The sequence below is a fragment of the Oreochromis niloticus genome, linkage group LG5 (assembly GCF_001858045.2).
Source record: "Oreochromis niloticus isolate F11D_XX linkage group LG5, O_niloticus_UMD_NMBU, whole genome shotgun sequence".
Lineage (NCBI taxonomy): Eukaryota > Metazoa > Chordata > Actinopteri > Cichliformes > Cichlidae > Oreochromis > Oreochromis niloticus.
The window spans coordinates 23,814,074-23,833,763 of NC_031970.2; the positions used below are offsets into that span (position 1 = coordinate 23,814,074).

Here is a 19,690-nt window from a genome sequence, read left to right on the forward strand (position 1 = left end):
ACTTTGGGGCCGATGCCAAATAGTTACCGTAAAGGGACTAAACTGGGAACTGTGACAGTTTTGTGCTTGATGGGCTTAAAATGCAGACAAATGCACGATGTGGAGGGCACTAAATTATTAACTGTAACTGAAATCACTTACAGTAGCAGGCCTGGGAGTGATACTGTGGACATTTGAAAAGGAATACCTGTTTAGTTGGTTTAGTTAGAGATCTGGAAGTCATTGCAGTTCGTTTTGACTGTGTCTGTAGGTTTGTTTTTGCTGGTTTTATTTGGGCTTATTGATTTACATTTCTGTTAGATAAATGGAAGCAGTGAGGGAAAATTAAGTCGTCTCAATCAATACAATACTTTCCTTTATTGCAGGTACTGTATACACAGTGCATGAATGGCACTAAAAAAATTACACTGTGCTTACTAAAATGAAGCACTCAAGTTTGTAACAGTGAGACTAAACTTTGTGGGGTCTTACTTTACCAGTGGTTAAACTAAGGGTGTCAAAAATACAGCCCATGGACCAAAACCACCCTGCCAAAAGATTTAATCCAGTCCTCAAAGGGCTTTGCAAAGACGGAGGTCTGAGTCATTGACAGCTTTACAATCTTTTGTTGAAAAAGACAATTAGGAGCTTTTGACCAACATCCCAGTCACAGTTAAGCCGAGTAGCTGTCATGATGCATTTCACTAAGTTTGGGAGTTCTTTGCAATGGCAGCACACTGGCTGAATGTGGAAATTTGGTGAAATTTCACTTATTTTTCTTAAAAAATAGTAGTTTATTAATTAAGTTCAAGTTTCACAAACGTGTTGCTCCTTGTTCTATGCAAAGGTTGTGCTAGTTGTGAGATCAAATTTGGCTGCATGGGGCGAATGGATTAAAAAGTCAATTTATGCAATCAGTAAAGAGTATCTATTAACATTTACACAATAATTATTTCCCAAGCGTGACATTACCTCGCCTGTTTAGTACTTGGAGAATAACATATATATAAAACTGACAATTTGCTTGATATAACAACATCTGTTTGTCCAGTCCTATATCCATATTCTTCCATGGTTGCACTTCAGCTTCAACTGATTTGTACTTTTTCCAGTAGTTGTATATGTAGTTACTTTGTATCTAAACCAAATATTTAAATTTTTTTAACAAACCTCTAAAATATATATATATATATATATATATATATATATATATATATGTATAAGGCAGTATCATAGATTAAACGTGGAAGCTGACATTATTCGCCTTTTATACCAAGGAAACAAAGAGGTCTCCATTTTAAGTAAATTAATTAATAATTTAATAATTAACCCTTCATCAAATTATCTTTGAATGTGCTGCTATATCTAAGTGAAACTGTTCTATTCCCAGCCTTACTGCTGTTATCCATTTTTACATTTTGCATTTTCCTAAAAGAAATTACCTGTCTTTTCCCACCACCTGAGCCCCATCAGCAGCACCGTGTGAGAACTCAACAGGTTGCAGGTGGTATGAAAAGCAAAGGTCCACAACACATCACAGACATGGTGGAGAGACAATTATACAGGTTTTAACACAAGCTTACATAACGCTAATATTTGAAGAGCAAGCTTCTCTGGCCATTTCCTCTCCCTTTCTGAAAGCTGGCTAATCATATCAGAGACTTCCCAGCTCACCTCTGGTCTTACTCCATCTGTCTCTGGCTCAGACAGGATGCTATGAATCAAAAGGGTGACACGACTGTTAGGGTAGGCTGCATCAAGTCCATTAAGCTGCCCAACTGCATGCCAGGGTGGTTATAATCAGTCTGTTCAAATGTTAATGATTGTCAGTTTGAATGAAGCCAGTGTGCTCACTGACTTGCTTATCCATACTGCTACCGAGATTCTGTTAGAGGACTGCACATCAGCAGGACACTGGATCAAAACAATTTCCCCTTCAAACCACAGCTTTCCCACAAGCTGTCCCCCTTCTGCCTGTATGGAAGCAGACCCTCGGCTCTTTATAGAACACCATGTGAGAATGGCGTCAAGGTCATTTGAGGGTAACTAAGAAGAAATAGCGCGCCGTTTAACTAAAAGTCAGCAGAAAATCCACCACACTCTCTATATTCCTTTTATTCTGCCTCGTGCACACGCGTCGTTCGGACCAACAGTTTTTAATGAGCGCTGTGTGGAGCCGGGGGAAATATCTAATCAATAATCTGCTGCACTCTCACAGCACCGTGTCCATGGCATTTCCAGAGCGCAATCATTCATGTATTCTTGTGCGTTAGTCCCAGGAGCTACGACCCCTCTGCGCATTTCAATGCTCTCCGGAATCAGTGCACGTGTTCGCACCTCAGAACAACATCAACAACATCCCCCGATTACAGCATCATCCTATAGGGCAGGAAACACAACTTAACATCATACAAAATGTTTTACTGAGGACTCTTAACCATTAAAATATTCAGTTAGACGAATGCAATAAAAATAATATTATAAACCTTCCAGAGTGCGCTCAATCTTTGAGTTTGAGAGAATCTCGAAGCATGGGACTACAGTTGTCGGATGTTGTGTGCACCCTGCTCAGTGCCAGCCCACAGTGTCAAAGCAATGCAGTACACAGTTAAAGACCACTTTACCTGGTAGCACAGTATACTCTCGGGGTCGTTGACTTGCGCGCTCATGGTCTCCTGGTTATCCTGCTTTACCTTCACGGAGTGTAAAGTGAGACTTTCACTGAGCCGCTTTGCGCTGTTTCCGGACGTTTTGAGTGAACAGTCACGAGTTGGCTACATCAGCTCCTTTTGTTTCTGCGGCCATATTAAGTGTTTACATCTATCTCAAAGGACTAAAGCGAAGAAAATGGTTATTTTGCTCCTGTGTTAAGATGATTTCCCAGTCGCGCTTCGAGCTCCCCTCCCTCCTGCTCTGGCTGTGTGAAAGCAGGATGCAGAGAGCATCACTGCAGCCTCATCCAATCAGAGCGCAGAGGTAAGCAACGAGCTGCGACGCATTGCTGCTACCAACACGTTGAAGCCAAGACTATTATGAGCCTACATAGCTTCTTTACAGTGTTCTTTCCAGCTGTTTCCGGTTGTGCAACTACTGTGCACAGCAAAAGGTTCAATTCCGTCCTTCTGCACACACCTAAAACGACTGAATAATCTTAATATGACAAATAACTCAACCTACACAATAATGTATACTAACAGTATTTATCTTGTTTAAAGTTCTTTGGTGCTTCACCTGTTTATTATGCGTATGTTAGCTTTATGTCTGTGAAAAGCGCTTAATTAATAAACTTTATTTACTTACTGGAGCGCAGATCCCGTCAAACTAAATTTGAAGCTGGGTATGTTTTAATGGGACAACGACGCACATCTTATTAATGCTAGTAAGTGGTCTGAAATACTGAAATCCACCATAAACAAAACAAAACAAAAAACATGCAGGTTAAAAGTCTGGTATATCACGTGAAGGCTGCTGTGTCATATATGCATAAATGTACGTACCATTTAAGAAAATATAACATACATATATGCAAAAAAGTCGTTGTTCACTCATATGTTCCTCTTTTTCAATTACAAAGCTGTTAAAAACGGTTAACTGTCATTTCAGATGCCTTGTATCCTTTCTAGAAATCATATTTGGGTAAAGCTTCATCTTTACCAGTTCAATTAATTTTAAGAGACTGATATTTGTTGGAAAAGGCATAAAGTTTTCCAACCTATAACAATGAAATTCATGCAGTAGTATAAATGTTTTCATGTAGTCCAACAGCAGACTACTCTACCTGGACTAAACTCTTTGTGACTGCGGGTTTCGGGTTACCAAAATACGCAGATTGGTAACATAATATTAAGCTGTAACAGACGCTGTAGTGTTGCCTTCTTGGCGCACTGGCTTGAACGAACACATTCAGAATCTGATTGATCCAGAATATACCAGAAGTCTTCGGACGCCACCGTGTGTTAAGCTGAAGCATTACAAGAAAGATCCATGCGTAGTAAATGACATAATTTATCACTGACGGCAGTTATTTACGATGTAGCACAGATGGGTTCCTTTAACTACACAACATGTTAATCTTTATTGAGAGATAAGAAGATAAAATTTAATTAACCAGGCAATAAAAGCAACATTTTTTGTTTGTTTGTTTGTTTGTTTTTTCCATCATTGACCTCAGCATGAACTCTTGTCTACACGTCACGTTGCAGAACACTGTATTGAATTTTGGCAAGCTGACCCTCTTTAACCACTTTGTCCATTCACACTGAATTCAAAGTGCAACTGCAACGGGATATTTCCACACACATATCATGTATGAGTGCCTTAATTGTCCTTGTGCTTGTCGCATACACCTGTAAGCCACACTGTTTGCAACTGATAGTGTCCGATAAGTGATCCAGTTTCTTCAAGGCATGCCTCAAGGTGGTGGATTTTTCATCCACCCGCGTGGCGTCCTGTTTCTCCTGGACACTGTTGTTGGGGCAACTATAAACGGTCTGTGGGAGCATGCACGGTTGTTATGGGAACAGTGTGCGGCAGCATGAAGGAAGCCGGACTGAGCAAGTCTATGGACGCATACAGATACAGCCCATGCATAGAGCCGCCAGTTCAGTGAGGAAGTGACAACAGAGGTCTGTAAATTCATGTCCACTGTAAAATACCACCTGGTTTTATTTGAGATTCATTTTAGAAATATTCTTTATGCATTTTTAATCGCTATTTTAGATCATGGAGAGTTGGCTTATCAATCCACGGCTGGTCATGGTGCATACGTTTTATGTTTCTACTCGTGTGCGCGCACCTGCCCTTCTTGTGCGTAGCTATGCCAGTCATCACAACCTAAATCAGTTCAGATTAAGATGCCTGATTAACCCAATTTACATCCTTCTTCAGCTGCTGCATAGACAAAATTAGGTACCACATGCCGTACTATTTATAGTAAAGCCTTCTCTATTTTTCAGCTGCAGGGGAAACAGTAGCCAACAGCATGTTTAGGTCTACAGTGAAAAGATATATTTGGATATTGGAATAATGTCCCTGTAAATTTGGATCTACTTATATTAGCTTGCTATTCATAGATCTGTATAATTTCAAATCCTATAATATGATGTAAAAATAGTGCAACTGGATGCATTTTTGCTTTCTCTTTCTCACTGTGCATTGGTCAGTTGAAAAGAGACCTACAGACCTCAGCAACAAATGCCAGGTAAGTCATTGTACATCTGCTCGTAAAAACATAATTAGTACTTCATATTTAAATCTGGAGTTTGTTCCAGTGTTACAATCCACAGTTGCTCCAGTGAATGGAACGATACGATCCAGTGTACCTAGCCTGCCAGTGATCAATCCAGACAGGCTGAAAACAGCTAAAGCGCTGGTGGACAAAGCTGTGAAGGTGATCATATGTAAAAACAGATTTTTATTGTAATGCCACAGTTGATTGTGTCATATTTTTTTCTTCATTTCTCTTCCCGTCATTCTCAGTTAAGGAAAGTGTTTTCAGTGCAGGGACCCTATCCAGTGATCCGTGCTGCATTATGGGCCAGAGGGTGGGTTGAACGTCGTTTGCCACATCCCGTCCAAAGATCACCTACTTACCCCTGCGATGAGGAGGAGGATGGTAATGATGGGCTGACCTGCAGTTATTTTACTGGTAAGGCCAAAAAGAGAAAGGATTGTCCCCTTCTAAGTGTGGGAATAATTAACAGAGAGTAATTGTAACACAAATTAGATGGATTTCCCTTCAGCTGGTAAACAAGAAATCGTATGCTGCATTACAGATGCTAGCCTCTAACACAGACCCCTTTATAAACACCTGTAACCATGCATGCATGCACACCTCTTATCTTGTGACAGAGAGAGCGGATGAAAGTGAGAAAGGGGAGAACCTTGATGACATGTATGACCTCATGGTAAGATAAGGTTTAGGTGCACCCACTAACTTAACACTGATATCTTGACCAGTGTAAAGCCAAAGGGATTTTTACTTGTGTCTTTGTTGTGACTCTTGTAGTCTCGCCTTGTTCGAAATGAAATAACGCATTTCTACTGGACGACACGACGGGATAACATAGACTGTCGCTCCTTGCGGCACGACCAGATGACCAATCACTATGCGAATGCTGGAACATTTACCACAAAGGTAAAACGTTTCTAATGATTAACTGGCACATACAGTTTATTTAGCTCTTTTCCTGCAGTGTAATTGTTTTGTTTTCAGGTGGGACTTTGTGTGAATCTGCGTAACCTTCAGTGGTTTGACACAGCAGATCCTGACACTTTCTTCCCAAGATGCTACAGACTTGGAGCAGAGGATGAAAAGCATGCATTCATAGGTCTGCTGTGTGGTACAGGAAATTACATATAACAGAAAAAAAGATTTTCTACAAGACTAAATGAGGTGTAATTTAGGTGTAAAGAATTTTTAAGATGACTTATGCCCTATCCAACAGCTCCTCTGACTGTTTTTCTCTTTTTTATGAACATAAAGAGGATTTCAGGAGAACAGCATGTACCAGCCTGCTGCGGTATGTGGTTGAGACAAGTATTTGGAGAAGAGATGAACCAGAGGGGGAGAAACAAAAATCCAAGAACAGTGTCACTGAAGGTTTAGAAAGAATTTCTCACACATAGAAATAAAAATGCTTATGATGCAAAGTTTGGACAAGGGAGAGTATAACGGTGCAATATTGTCTCTGTCTCTCTCTCTCCGCAGAGTTGGATAATGAGGAACATCGATCTGTTGGTCCAGAAATTATTAACACAGCCTTACACGTGTGTCAAGAGTTTCTCAGTGTTCTAAAGCACAGCGACATTGATGTAACAGCAGAAATCCCGCCCTCGGTGGAGGAAGCGCAATGGGCAGAGTTTCTTAAACACTACTACATGGTTGTGCAGTGAGTTGAGAGATTTTCTGCGTGCTTACAGGGTTTTTCTAAAAAATGCCATCAGGTTACACTAGTTTTATTTTCATTACTGGCAGTGGAAGTCTGCTTATAAAAATCAATATAGGTTGCTAACAAATTTAAAAGGTATCTGAAACAGCAAAATTGGAGTTCTCATTAGTCAGGAGAACATCCCATAAGGGGTGTGTGTGTTCCTTATCTCAGGTCTTCTACCAGAGACCTGGGAGTTTGAGGGTTCTGTGCAATATCTTAGCTCACTGCACTCTTCTGGACCTCAGGTGTTGCGTCTGAAATCTGTTGGAGACCATCTTCCAGTTTACAGCTTACATACAGCTCCCAGTTCTCCCATTACCACTGGGACCACTTTGGACATCTGCTCTAGGTGTACTTTTCTATTTTCTTGTGCTCTTTCTTCCTGATGTTACTGTCCACTGAGATTGTCGCATCTATCACAACTATGGTCTTCTGCTCTTTGTCAGCCACCACTATGTCTGATGGATTGGCCAGCAGCTGCTTGTCTGTGTGGAACTTGAAGTCCCACAAGACCTTAGCCATGATGTTTCCAACCACGTTTGGTGGTGTCTCTCATTAGGACTTGGGAATGTCTGTATGCTCTTGTACACTATTCCCTCCACTTAGTTGTGCCTCCCAGTGTACGGTGTCCTGGCTTGCCTCTTACATCCTGCTACTATGTGCTGGACCTTCTCTGGAGCATCTTTGCACAGTCTGGGTCCTGTCGCCTGCGGTAGACTGCTGCATACATCCATCTGGTGCTTCCTGTGCTGCCATGATCAGAGCCTTTGTGCTGTCCTTTAAACTGGCCTTTTCTAGCTGCTGGAAGGATTTCTTCATGTCAGGTGCCACTTCTACCTGTCAGTGGTACATCCCATGCAATGGCTTAGTCAAGTCAATAAGTAAAGGTTGGGTTAAATATAGAATGACATGGTATACATGTTCAAAATACAGAGGGCATTAGAAAGCTACCATTCCAGTTCCACTACTATAAAATTACAAATATTGTAAATGATGCTGTATTTGCAATTCTAACAATAACATGTTTATATGCAGTAAAGGCAAAGTGATCAGGGGCAGCAGTGTATTTGTGGAGCGTTGCCAGGATATGTTAACCAGACTTCAGGCTGTTTGCCCACAGCTGGACACAGATGGATTAAACAACATCTGGATCATCAAACCAGGTGCCAAATCAAGAGGAAGAGGTTAGGCTTTTTTCTGATAATTTACCTTCGTAATAGTTAATATGATACTTACATAGCAAGCTGGCTTTCTTTTACAGGTAAACAACTGTGAAAAATATTGAAGAAAGCAAGCCTGGTTTTGTTTTTCAGATCAGATCTTATTATAGATTATTTTTTAGATTTTCCTTTTTATTTGGGAAGTTATATTACAGCAAAATAGAAAAAAAACACAGCACATACGTAAAAATGATATGTGCATAACAATATAGTCTGCCAAGACTACAATAGCATAACATAAATTATAGCATCAAGTCTTCTGTGCAAACTTTCTCATAAAAATATTTGAAAAAAAAGCCCCTATATATATACTATATACCCTATTTTACTAATTTTAATACATAGACAAGAAAGATGTCACTCTCTTTTTTCTACTTTCACTGTTTTTATTTTGAGACTCACATAAGTTTTTAAGCACCACTGTTTTCATCTCAACAAAGATATGATTTGTAGTTAAGTCTGGCCTAAGTGGAATGATATATGCAGGTATAACTATTTTTCCTCTGCCTTCATTTATCTTTAGTAGGATGGGTGTTCACTTTGGAGGGCTCTTCTTATTTTTATTGCAAGTCATTTTTGATTACTTTCTGACAAATTACAGAGGACAACTTCGTCCAGGGATCATTTTTATTTGTTGAGCTGTCAAATAGTTTTCTGTCTGCGATCATGCTGGTATTGTTGGTCTTGGTCGCATTTCCTTCCATCTGGCTGCACACAAGAGGCCTTTATTGCACTGCACAGCAGTGGTAAAGCCAAGCCTTCTTTTTATTTTTGAAGTTGAAGTACTTTGTATTTCATTCTTGCCTTTCTGTCCATCCAAATGTTTTAAGAAATTAACTTGACCCATACTTTGAATGTATGCTGGGAAATTCGACATAGTATTGACTGTAAACTGGCATAGTGAAATTACTTTAAAAAGACTGGAAAGATATGTGATTCCATCATCAAACATCAGATTTGATTCTGGAGGTCATCTTAAACACTGTTGAATCATATAGTTTGTCAAAATTGCAGTTCTGATTTTGTGTTTTAATCAGCTCTGCTTTCTCTTTTTTCCACTCCCACACCCTCGTCATCATTAGGCATTATGTGTATGAATCGCCTGGATGAGATTTTGGCACTTGTGGACACTGACAGAGCACTGACAAAAGAGAGTAAATGGGTGGTTCAAAAATACTTGGAACGCCCCCTGCTGGTCCACGGCACAAAGTTTGACCTCCGTCAGTGGTTCCTTGTAACTGACTGGAACCCTCTGACTGTCTGGTTCTACAAAGAGTGCTACCTGCGGTTTTCCACTCAGCCTTACTCAACAAAAACTCTGGACTGGTCAGTAAGAGTTTTCAAACAAAAGACAAAAACTAAAGGTTACAGTTAAGTTTTGCGGTGTCTTTTATCTAGAGTACTTTATGGATGTTCCCATTTTCTATCATTTCTCTCAGCTCAGTCCACCTGTGCAACAACTCCATCCAGAAGCACTTCCAGCCGTCTCGTAACCGCCATCCAGGAGTGCCGGGGGATAATATGTGGTCCTGCTCACAGTTTCGCTCTTTTCTGCAGCGAGAGGGCCGTGAGACAGAGTGGGAGTCGGTGGTGATACCAGGCATGCAGCAAGCAGTGGTCCACGCTCTACAGACAGCCCAGGATTTGGTGGAGCCCCGCAAGGCAAGCTTTGAGCTTTATGGAGCTGATTTTATGTTGGGCAGAGATCTGAGGCCTTGGCTTCTAGAGATCAATGCCAGCCCTACTATGGCCTGCTCCAGCACTGTGACTGCGCGGCTCTGTCCTGCTGTGCAAGTCGACACGCTGAGGGTTGTGCTAGATTGGAGGACTGATCCCAGTGCTTACACAGGAGGCTTCAAGCTTATTTACAAACAGGTTGGACTGGCTCCAAAGCCAATTGCTGTTTATTTCCAGGGTATTTCTACTTAACGATGAATGCCATGGAAAATTTTGTGATTTGTTTTTACTTTATCACATTTCCAGGCTGCAGTTGAAGTTCCTCAGTATTTGGGAGTGAACCTGCTAGTGGAAGGAGCGCCCATAAAGAGATCCAGACATTACAGACAGTCTTTTATCTCTAACTCACCTCTCACTCATCAGGTCCATCCAGAGCAGTCATCTCAAGCTGTGGCTGAGCCAAGACACAAACAGTTCAGTCAGAAGCCACATGCAGTTGCTGATTTTCCCCTTTTAGGCAAGGAGAACCAAGTGAAAAAGAGCCAGATGACATCTACATGTCCAAAGAGGGAGCACGATAGAAAAGCAGAACGTCAAAACACCTGCCCTGTTCGCAGATCCTGCCGCAGTGTGGCATGTGAACAGCCTGTGAGTGTACACACTGAACCTCAGAAGAAAGCACAGCGTTTAGGATTACGTCGCCGTGTCAGTGGGGCAACCCTGGTGCCAAGGAGTCTATCCTTTTCCTTAGACCCGGCGTGTTGTACATCAGAGGGTAAACATCAGTCCATTCGTCATCATGCATCACACATGTCCAAATCCCTCCTTTCCCAGCGAAGTTCTGAGCCACAACATAAGATTTCCTCCAGGGTCTTTCCGTCCCTCCAGGGTCCCCTTCCAACCCTGGAGGTCTTTCAGTTGCAACCAAATATCGTGACTGGAACTAACGTTTGTCATAATTCTGCTTTTTTATCTCACCCGACTACCCACAAGCATCAGTTATGCATAAACTCTCAAAGGCAAGTCAAAGCTAGATACAAAGGGGAGCTCACAGGAGAACATAAATACAAGAGATGTTGAGTTGATGGAGATGGAGCACAGCCAGAAATGCTGAACATAATTTACATTTGAATGGGCTGAAGCCAAATTACCAGAGTATCTGTTAGTTTATCTATATGCATGTCTGTACAAAAGTTTGGCCTTTTTATAGGATGTGGGTATTTCAATTCCCCACCAGGTGGCAATAAAGTTTCAATGATCAAAAAACAAAGGTTTAAGGTTTGGTGATGACAGGAAATAAGCAGAGAAAATCATTCTGGGTCCACAGACACACTGGTACATTTAGCAACAGCTATTTAATTGAGTGTTTCAGTGCTTTTTTTAATAAAAATAAAATTAAAATGTAAAAACAACTTATTTTTTTAAGGGATATGGGTCAGAATAGTCTTTATGCCCCAAGAAGAAGAATGCTTACTCTACTGATTACAGTCATTTTCTCAAAACATTCAGACAGTAACACACTTGACTGCCACAGGTTTAATCAAATTCATGTAAACTGTCTTTAACTAGATTTTGTTGAGCTGTGTGTTAAATAACATATGTGGATGAAAGTTTTTTCATATGTTTTGTCATAATTTTTTAACTACAGCAGGAAACAACGAGAGAGGGATAGTCGAATATGACTTGAGAAAACATTGTATTCATCTTATCCACTAGTTTGTTATCCTGCTGGAAGCAGCCATCATAAGGTGGGTACACTGTGGTCTTAAAGGGATTGACATAGTCAGCAACAATACTCGACTGGTACAGCAGCCATGTTCAGTGCTCCTACATGCAAATATTTAATCCACTAATCATGTATGTGGCAGCAACTCGGTTTATTAGACATATAGACATGGTAAAAATGATCTGCTGAAGTTCAAAGCGTGCATCAGATTTAAGGATGATTTAAATTGACTTTGAAGGTAGCATGATAGCTGGTGACTGACTGGCTGATCTGAGTATTTCGAAAACTGCTGATCTGCTGGGATTTTCCCGCATAAAAGTCTCTAGGGTTTACAGAGAAAACAAGAGAATTTCTAGAGAGCAGCAGTTCTCTAGATGAAAGAGAGAAGAAGAGAAGAATGGCCAGACTGCTTTGAGCTGATAGGAAGGCAACAGTAACTCAAATAATTCAAATAAGCACTTGTTACCACCGAGCTAAGCTAAAGAGCATCTTTGAAAGCACAACACAAACAAGTCTTTGCAGCAGATGGCCACACTGGAATTAGTACTCAGTCATCAAAATTGGATAAGAAAAGACTAGAAAAACATTCGCTGGTCAGACTTTGGTGTAAACAACATGAAAGCATGGATCTATCCTGCCTCATATCAATATATGTGTGTGGTGATGGTGTTGTAATGGTGTGGGAGTTATTTACTTGGCACACTTTGGGCTCTTAGCACCAACTGAGCATCATTTAAACACCACAGCCAAAGTACTATTGCTGACCTTGTCCGTCCCTTTATGACCACAGTGCACTCATCTTCTGATGATTACAGGTCATGTCACAGAGACCAGATCATCTCAAACTGATTGCTTGAACATGACTTTGAGTTCACTGTACTCAACTGGCCTCCACAGTCTCCAGATCTCATTCCAATAGAGCACCTTTGGGATGTGCTGGAACAGGAGATTCACATCATGGATGTGCAGCAAACAAATCTGCTGTAACTGTGTGATGTTATCATATCAACATAGATGAGAATCGCTGAGGAATATTTCCAGCACCTTGTTGAATCTATGCCAAGAAGAATTAAGGCATCTCTGACGGTAAAAAGGGCTCAACTTGGCACTAGCAAGGTGCAAATAACAAAGTGGGTGGTGAGTACATGTACAATGGTTTTGCTTGCAAACTCATGACATCAATAAAACATGCAACTCCTCCTGAAACAAATAAATGGAAATCAGCTTCAAGGAAACTAGTTTGAAAGATATAAATGACATTTAGGTGGCTGGTCGTAATCTCAAACTGTAGTTTATATAAACAAACCAGCAACAGAATGACTAAGCTCAGAAAAAAGGGCACTGGAAAAAAAAAATGTGTAGGTGGGAAGTCAAAGATGTTGTGACTGGCACTGGGCTTGTGTTGAACTGCACTGAGATAAACCTATAATTGGAAGTGCTATCGCATAGATGAAAAATGTGATTGCACAACACAGGAGGTAGTGGTAGCATTTTTTGTAAATTATACTGCTACATGTTTTGCATGTCTCCAGGAGGTAAAGCGCTCTGCAGGGAAACTAAATACAGAGGGATGTGTCACAAATCTGGAATAATCGTATTTACTATCGTCTCATACAGCCATAGTGACAAGATGCAGATGTATTCTGACTGTTGCTTCAGATGATTTACTGTAGCTGTTTATACTCGTGTGTTTACTTGTGTTTTTGTATTTGAGTCCACAGACGGTTAACCAGCAGGAGAGCCATGCCACAGATCTGCCATTACATAAGTGTTCCCTGTGACGTGAATGCTGTGGTGCTGTAAAACCTCTAAAAAGTATTTCTTTGTTTTCACACACATTCTCACTCTCTTTTGTACATATACGGTCAGAACAAGTTTCCACGGGAAAAAAAAATACTTTATTAATACACTTATATCATGTATATCAACAATTATAGACAAAATATTTACATCAAACATCTTTCATGTAGGTCCCAAAATATAAAATCTCAAGTACCTCTTTCTATAGAAAACTAGTCTTCTGGTTAAAACGTTTACATTCACTTCCTTGCTCCTTTGTCTCCAGGATTGATACATAGTACAGAGAATTAACATCTGAGATTTATCAGCTTTTCACAAGTAAAAGGCAACAGCAAGCACAAACACCGGGTTTGACTTGAGCAGAAACAGATGTCGAGTATGCAGACCAGGTCCAGCACAGTGCTACAGTATGTACACAGTTTCTGAGTACACGACGTACATTGTCCACACTCTGCCCTCCTCATATACCTCTCGGGGCAGACAGAGTGCGAGAAGGTATCAAAAATAGAAATGTACAATAAATCTATGAACAATAATTACAGAAAAATCCATCTTAGGCGTCTGTTTAAATCATAAACGACACTTCTCTCATTCAGCGTGGCCATGCGGCGGCCTATTCCTTCATCCACCATGTGGTGTACCCTCGCTCATGTCTGTACACATTTGAGGGAATCCTTGTATTTTATGGTGCCAGTCATGGCTGAAAGGGCTTTTTTTTTCCCATCTCAGTAATCATAATGGTGAGCAAAGGACATAGGCGACAAACTTTGGGTGGCAAATTATCGCTAACATTTGGTGCAACACGTTCTAAATTACAAAATCGCGAGTGAGATGCGTCAATGTTCATCTGTGTTTACACTTTAACAGCAGCAGCTAAAACATTTCTTTCTTTACATTCAACCATATGTGTGTTAATGTGTGCACAGGGCAGATCCAGTTTATATGATACATATATACCACTGAACACCGCTGAGCATTTGACATTCAACCAGAACTCTGCATTCCTCTCAGCGTGGAAGGATGCTGCTCTCACCTCTCTCTCTCTCCTTGATCATTTCTACAAGTCCTCTTATTTGATGCTTTACCCTCCAGGCTGAGGAAAAGAGGAGATGAGTGATTATGAATTATGGAACAGCTCAGTCGTGTTCTTGAGAACAGGGCAATATATCGGGGCGGTCTTTTCGCCTTTATCTCTCAGTCTTTGGTTTCCAGGTTGAGGGGTGGTACTTGCTTGAGTGCCTGAAGGAGAGCAGGAGAGTCCATGGGGGTCTGAGATATGGCTGGGGCCGGAGAACCTCCCCGGGGAGACAGCACAAGCTGAGGTGGGCCGGGCCTTTCACTGGGTATGGTAGGTGATGAGCTGCTCATGCCAGGGTAGAGCATTGGCATGGCCCCAGGGTACCAGCATTTCTCAAGCATTGGTAGGTAAGCTGCAGCAGAGGGTGGAATGAGGTAGAAAGGCATGCAGAGGGGATGTGGAGGAGGGGGTGGGTGGTTAGGGGATGCACTCATGTAACTTCCATATCCGCTAGAGGATGAAGAAGTTGATGATTCTCCGCCTGAGAGCAGCTCATCCTCAGACGACTCCACACGGGCTCGTTTGTGGCGCGGCTCGTCATCCTCCTGCTTGATGCTGGAGTTCTGCCTGTCAGCCAGCAGTCGCTTCTGCTGGCTCTCGTGAATGTAATAATCTGGATGTCCCTGCGGTGCCCCAGATTCGGTTTTCTCAAGCTCTCCTCCATAGCCACTGTCTGTGTCTGTATCACTGCCGCTCTGCTCGCTGCTTGGTGAAGCGTACACCCGCTGGATGACGGGCACACAGTTCCTCCCATAGCCCTCGCTGGGCTTAGGGGCTAAGCTGGGAGACATTTCTTTATGAGGTTGGTAGGCAGGGATTTCCTCGGGTCGAGGGCTAAGAGGGGTGTGGGGTCGGGCTGGACTGTGCAGCACCTCTACAGCTAACTTGTGAATGTGGCTGATGACGTGGGATGGGGTGAAGTCTCCATCAGTCTTGTGATTAGCGAGATACTGGAGAATTTCCTTGGCACACATGTGGAAGCCAGAGCAGAACATCTCCTCTGACTTCTCCTGGCTGATGGGAGGCTGCTCTATAAACACATAAGGAAACAACACACTCAGAAATCTGATATAGACTGTGACCTTCTGTAAACAGCTGTAAGTGAAGTTACTTTTCAGTGGTGCAATTCTGCATTCATCTGCGTAATTTGCATTCTGTCTAACAAACCCATCCTGCTCCTCATGTGTGTTTGTTCGTGCGTGTGCAAAAATGATCTGCAGCTCACCGATTTGCATGCCGTTCTGAAGAGCAAGGATCTTCTGCTGCTGCTGCTCAAGAAGAGAGGTAAGGGCTTTCACGTGCTTGAGCGTAAGCTCTAAAACCACAGCCTTCTCCAGATGGCCCAGAGTCTAATGGAGAGACACGCACACAGTCAGCATATCCTCACCTCTTATATAACACGCAGAAACCAAGCAGAAACACATGTACACATCACCACATGTGATTACTCTGAAATAATTTACAAGACACGAATTTATGGAAATGTCATTTGCATTAAGGAAATCAACACTTTGAATGTAACTTTTTAAAATATACACTCGAAACAACAGAATCTAACAAGAGCACATTCTCTTTAACGTGGGCCGTCATCGGCATTAGCTGCTGACGCACTCAACAAAGATGTGATACCACTAAACAGCCACTAGATGGTGCGTGCCGCTCAATACAGCCAATCCCATTAACCCTCTCACCTACACTATGAACTTACAGTTAGTTTCAGGTGCTCGGGTAATAGATCTTTTAACTGGGCGATGCATTCGTTTATCCGGTCACGTCTTTTCTTCTCAATGAGTCTGTGAGGCAGCTTGTAGGTTTCCTAAGAGAATAAACAGAAATATTGCGTAAATTTAAGTGAAACGAGAGCACACAGTTCTCCATGACCAGAGGCAGATACACCGATAGGGAGGAATCCAGGAGTTATGTCATAGTAGAAACTAGGTCAACCATTTATGGGACTATAGACCAACTCCTAGTATAATTCCTGGATATTTGAGCTCTATGGTTATTACTTAAGTTTACCAATTTGCAATAAACAGCCACAAACACGAACACACACACACATACACATAGAACGGACCTTGCTCTCTTCTCCTCGCTTCATTCCCCGCCTGGGTTTATAAACATACATTGGGAAATCCATCCTAAAGAAACACAAAAAGAGCGCACGAGTAAGGAATCAGGTCATTTTGACGGTAAAGTGCACAAAACTATACATTAGGTGCATTTTAGGTGGAGGTTAAAAAGGGGGGGACACAGTCTGGGAAAGCTACATCTCGAAAGTATAACTTACCCCTGCACGTCTGACAGTTCAGCCTGATGTTTGGACAGAGGGGGTGGTTGCGCGCTTGGAATTCGCTCCATTCTTTGTATTCCAATTTTGCTGTCAAAACCGAGGTACTCTTCCAAAAGCACTCAGAAATAAATACGCATTTATTTACGCGCTCTATCAGCACTTGCAAAGCAATTTGTAAATAAAAAAAGAAATGATAAAATGCAACGAAAAATGCGCAGAATGCGTCAAAAAAAGGTTTAAATTGTTTAATAATTTGTCATTTTTTAAAAAAACAAAACGCTGTAAAGTTAGTTCCTGCGATCTCCACGCCGTGGTCCCGCAGCGGTGAGGAAGTCAAGCCTTGGTGGCGCGCTGGGAAAGTGGGGGAGGACAGAACGAGGAGTTAAATAAACCCTCTGACTCTCCGCTCAGACTGATCTACCTCTGTCACATGAGGCTCACGTGTTAAACGGCGCTGTATCCTCGGCGAAAGGACTGCCCACTCCCTACAGATGAGGAGCCTCAGTGGGCGGACGACGGATGACGTCAGAGCGTAGGGCGGGGCATGACCGATCCCGTGTACCACCATGCTGAAGTGTATGGAAACAAGGCTGTGCGCCGGGGAACGTGCTGGCAGTGAACCATCGCAGGAGTTCAACAAACCCGAACCTCGCGAGGCGAGTCGGTGTGGTACCTACTACCGTTTAAAAAAAAAAAAAAAAAAAAAAAAAAGGGAACACAATAAAATTAAAAGAGTGTAAATCGAGCAGTTAAAGGCACACAATCTCACGTACGACTGCAAAATAGCAAAAAATATCGGAATATTTCATCAAGGGCAATAAAGACACTTTAAGCAGCTTTTCAAACGTCACGAGCGCTACACTAAAGGATAAAAGTTCACTTTATTAATCATTAATCTCATGGAGACAAACAGCTTATTGAATCTGCAGAAGAGGAAAGAATGAAATTGTCTCGTGTATCGATCTGTTTGCAGAACGGTTCGGTCACGGTGGGAGAACCACGTGCACCTGTGCGTGGACGGCTGTGTGGAGTCCGTGTTTACTGTCATGAGGCAGTGCCGTCTGTCACGTTGATCTCCTCATGGCCCCGGGAGCCTGCTGAGCGCGCGCGGGGCACATCCAGCTCATCCAGGCACACGGCGGCTGCACCTGTCCGCTGCAGGCTGCAGGCACACTTTTAAAACGTGCTTCTTCATTGATTGCATTACTCGCAGAAAAACGAAACGGTATACAAGGACTGATGTGACGACATTTACATTGCAAACAGGATTTTGCTCATATTTTTGCATTTACTAAAAATATCCTCAAGAACTCTCATGTAATGTTAAAATAAGCAGCAAGGTACTTTTTTTTTTCTCTCACGCAAGAGTAGCTCATAAAATGAGGTTTGATGATGATTTTAACAAACTTAATACACAAGGGTATTTCCACATTTAATAGGAATAATAGGGGTCAGCTGCAGCTTAAGGAACGGAAATATGAGAACACACCAACATTCAGTAGGTGTCACATGTCAGACGAAAACAGGAACGACAGCAGTGGCATTTTGGGGTCACTCAGCAACATACAAGACATGAAAATCATAAATTGTTCATCTCGTAGTTAAAGACACTTCAAATTCAAGGCACATTATGAAACCACTGTGAAAGAGGTTTAGGGTTTTCCCAGTTTTCACACCTTCTTTTTAACACAGCAGCAGCACATTTAGTAAAATCTATGGAGAATCAGATGAAGTCGTGCACGTTTTTGTGGGTTTTTTTACATTATGAAGCTTGTTGCATTTTAATCAGTTGTTTTAGTCCTTCTGACAAAAACAAAAAACTAAACACGATTACTGTGTTTAAGAGCTCATTTTGTCTCCCTGCCTTGCTGCTAAAAGCACGCTTGAACTGTCCGATCTTTCTTATCTAGCAAAAGAAAAAGAAAGTTGCAGATGCCAAACATGCATTCATAACATCAGAAGGCATTAGCTCTGAAAGTTTCACTTAAATGACACAAATTTTAAAAGAATCCCGAGTAAACAGATGTTTCATTGTTTCAGATAATCAGGATCCTTCACAGTAACTGGTAACAGTCTTTATTTCCACTAAAACCCTCCAGAATCTCTCGTCCTGTGACCACATCAGTGATTTTATCAGCTGTTCCTAGATACTTTTCCTAGACTTTGGTGAAGTGGGGCTCAGTGATTGGAAAACAACCATAATGCCGGTCACATCCCAAACTTTTATAAATAACCATAACGATGGAAAGCACCCTACAGGCAGTCTGGGAACATGTAACACAAGTACACCCTGTTTTTTGGGTTTTGTAATGTAATGATGCTTTTTCCTCTTACAAAAATGTTTGAGCTTTAGGTAACAAAAATATTGTTTTTTATGTGATACTGTGAAACAACTGAGAGAATGTCAAAGGCTTTTTCAACAGCTTTTTAGGTGACAATATATCAATGACAAATAGAGACGAACACTCTCTTAATCTGAAGTGTATATTTAGAAACCTTACTTGTCACTGTGCAAAGGTCTTGACTCTCACCCCTCATTTCGTTATAGTTTAATCCAACAGCCTGGCTTTCTTGTAATTTTAATAAAAGTGGTCATGAGTAGTATTTTTCAGGCTTTCTGCAGGTCTTTGGAAATTTTTTGATTTGGACATTGGCTGCTTTTTCACTCCTTTTCAGTCTACTCCTTATACCTGTCCATTTTAAGAGACATTTGACACTTAAGACTGACCTATCAATCATTCATGTGTAAAGGCACTAACGCGAGACATGAACCAGTGTTGCGTCTTCACACAACAAACAGCATAGAAAGGAACCCATTTTAAATTGTATTTTTATGCAGTGTTATGAGCAGTGCATCCAAAAAAAAAAAAAAAAAAACCCAGTTAATTTGTTGCAATTTCTTCAAGTTTAAAGTTGAATTTATAAAAATTCCACAGATAACAGTTTGACAAGCAACAAGTGGGATTTTTGCACCAACAGAATGAT

The 19,690-nt window shown here is 41.5% G+C and overlaps 3 protein-coding genes across 6 annotated transcripts in view; 1 reads left to right on the plus strand and 2 right to left on the minus strand.

Annotated features, from left to right (window-relative positions):
• slc4a8 (solute carrier family 4 member 8) overlaps positions 1–2,919 on the minus strand; it is a 31,485-nt gene extending 28,566 nt beyond the window's left edge. The window contains exon 1 of the mRNA XM_005469481.4: positions 2,604–2,919. Within this exon, the coding sequence (XP_005469538.1) occupies positions 2,604–2,648 (45 nt within the window). The 5' untranslated portion in view covers positions 2,649–2,919. The remainder of the gene's footprint in view (positions 1–2,603) is intronic.
• Positions 2,920–4,347: 1,428 nt separating this feature from the next.
• On the plus strand, positions 4,348–11,899 carry ttll3 (tubulin tyrosine ligase-like family, member 3). Of its 4 annotated transcripts, none has more exons than XM_005469478.4 (13): positions 4,348–4,604; positions 5,142–5,179; positions 5,265–5,368; positions 5,458–5,626; positions 5,830–5,885; positions 5,987–6,115; positions 6,194–6,308; positions 6,464–6,580; positions 6,689–6,869; positions 7,947–8,095; positions 9,214–9,457; positions 9,571–10,006; positions 10,115–11,899. In XM_005469478.4, the coding sequence occupies exons 2-13, from the start codon at positions 5,173–5,175 to the stop codon at positions 10,886–10,888; spliced, it is 2,481 nt and encodes an 826-aa protein (XP_005469535.1). In that variant the 5' UTR covers positions 4,348–4,604; positions 5,142–5,172; the 3' UTR covers positions 10,889–11,899. The 4 variants fall into 4 exon arrangements, with proteins under 4 accessions (XP_005469535.1, XP_005469534.1, XP_005469537.1 ...); XM_005469477.4 differs by having other exon boundaries at positions 4,349–4,604; positions 5,250–5,368; XM_005469480.4 differs by having other exon boundaries at positions 4,354–4,604; positions 5,142–5,368; positions 5,477–5,626; positions 10,115–11,898.
• Positions 11,900–13,413: 1,514 nt separating this feature from the next.
• Positions 13,414–17,140, minus strand: LOC100703692 (class E basic helix-loop-helix protein 40). The gene is made up of 5 exons (XM_003441482.5): positions 16,703–17,140; positions 16,490–16,553; positions 16,121–16,228; positions 15,638–15,761; positions 13,414–15,442 (listed from the first exon to the last, which is right to left on the minus strand). Exons 1-5 carry the CDS (start codon positions 16,771–16,773, stop codon positions 14,529–14,531), a joined length of 1,281 nt encoding a protein of 426 aa, XP_003441530.1. The 5' UTR covers positions 16,774–17,140; the 3' UTR covers positions 13,414–14,528.
• Between the last annotated feature and the right edge of the window lie 2,550 nt (positions 17,141–19,690).

Excerpts from the sequence above, each read along its gene's own strand:
- ttll3 (XM_005469477.4), top strand. Across the intron at positions 6,116-6,193 it reads CTGGAACATTTACCACAAAG|GTGGGACTTTGTGTGAATCT; the intron begins GTAAAACGTTTC and ends TTTTGTTTTCAG. Across the intron at positions 8,096-9,213 it reads TGCCAAATCAAGAGGAAGAG|GCATTATGTGTATGAATCGC; the intron begins GTTAGGCTTTTT and ends CGTCATCATTAG.
- LOC100703692 (XM_003441482.5), bottom strand. The coding sequence starts at position 16,773 with ATGGAGCGAATTCCAAGCGCGCAACCACCCCCTCTGTCCAAACATCAG. Across the intron at positions 16,554-16,702 it reads GAACTGTCAGACGTGCAGGG|GATGGATTTCCCAATGTATG; the intron begins GTAAGTTATACT and ends GTGTTTCTTTAG. Across the intron at positions 15,443-15,637 it reads TCAGAACGGCATGCAAATCG|AGCAGCCTCCCATCAGCCAG; the intron begins GTGAGCTGCAGA and ends ATGTGTTTATAG.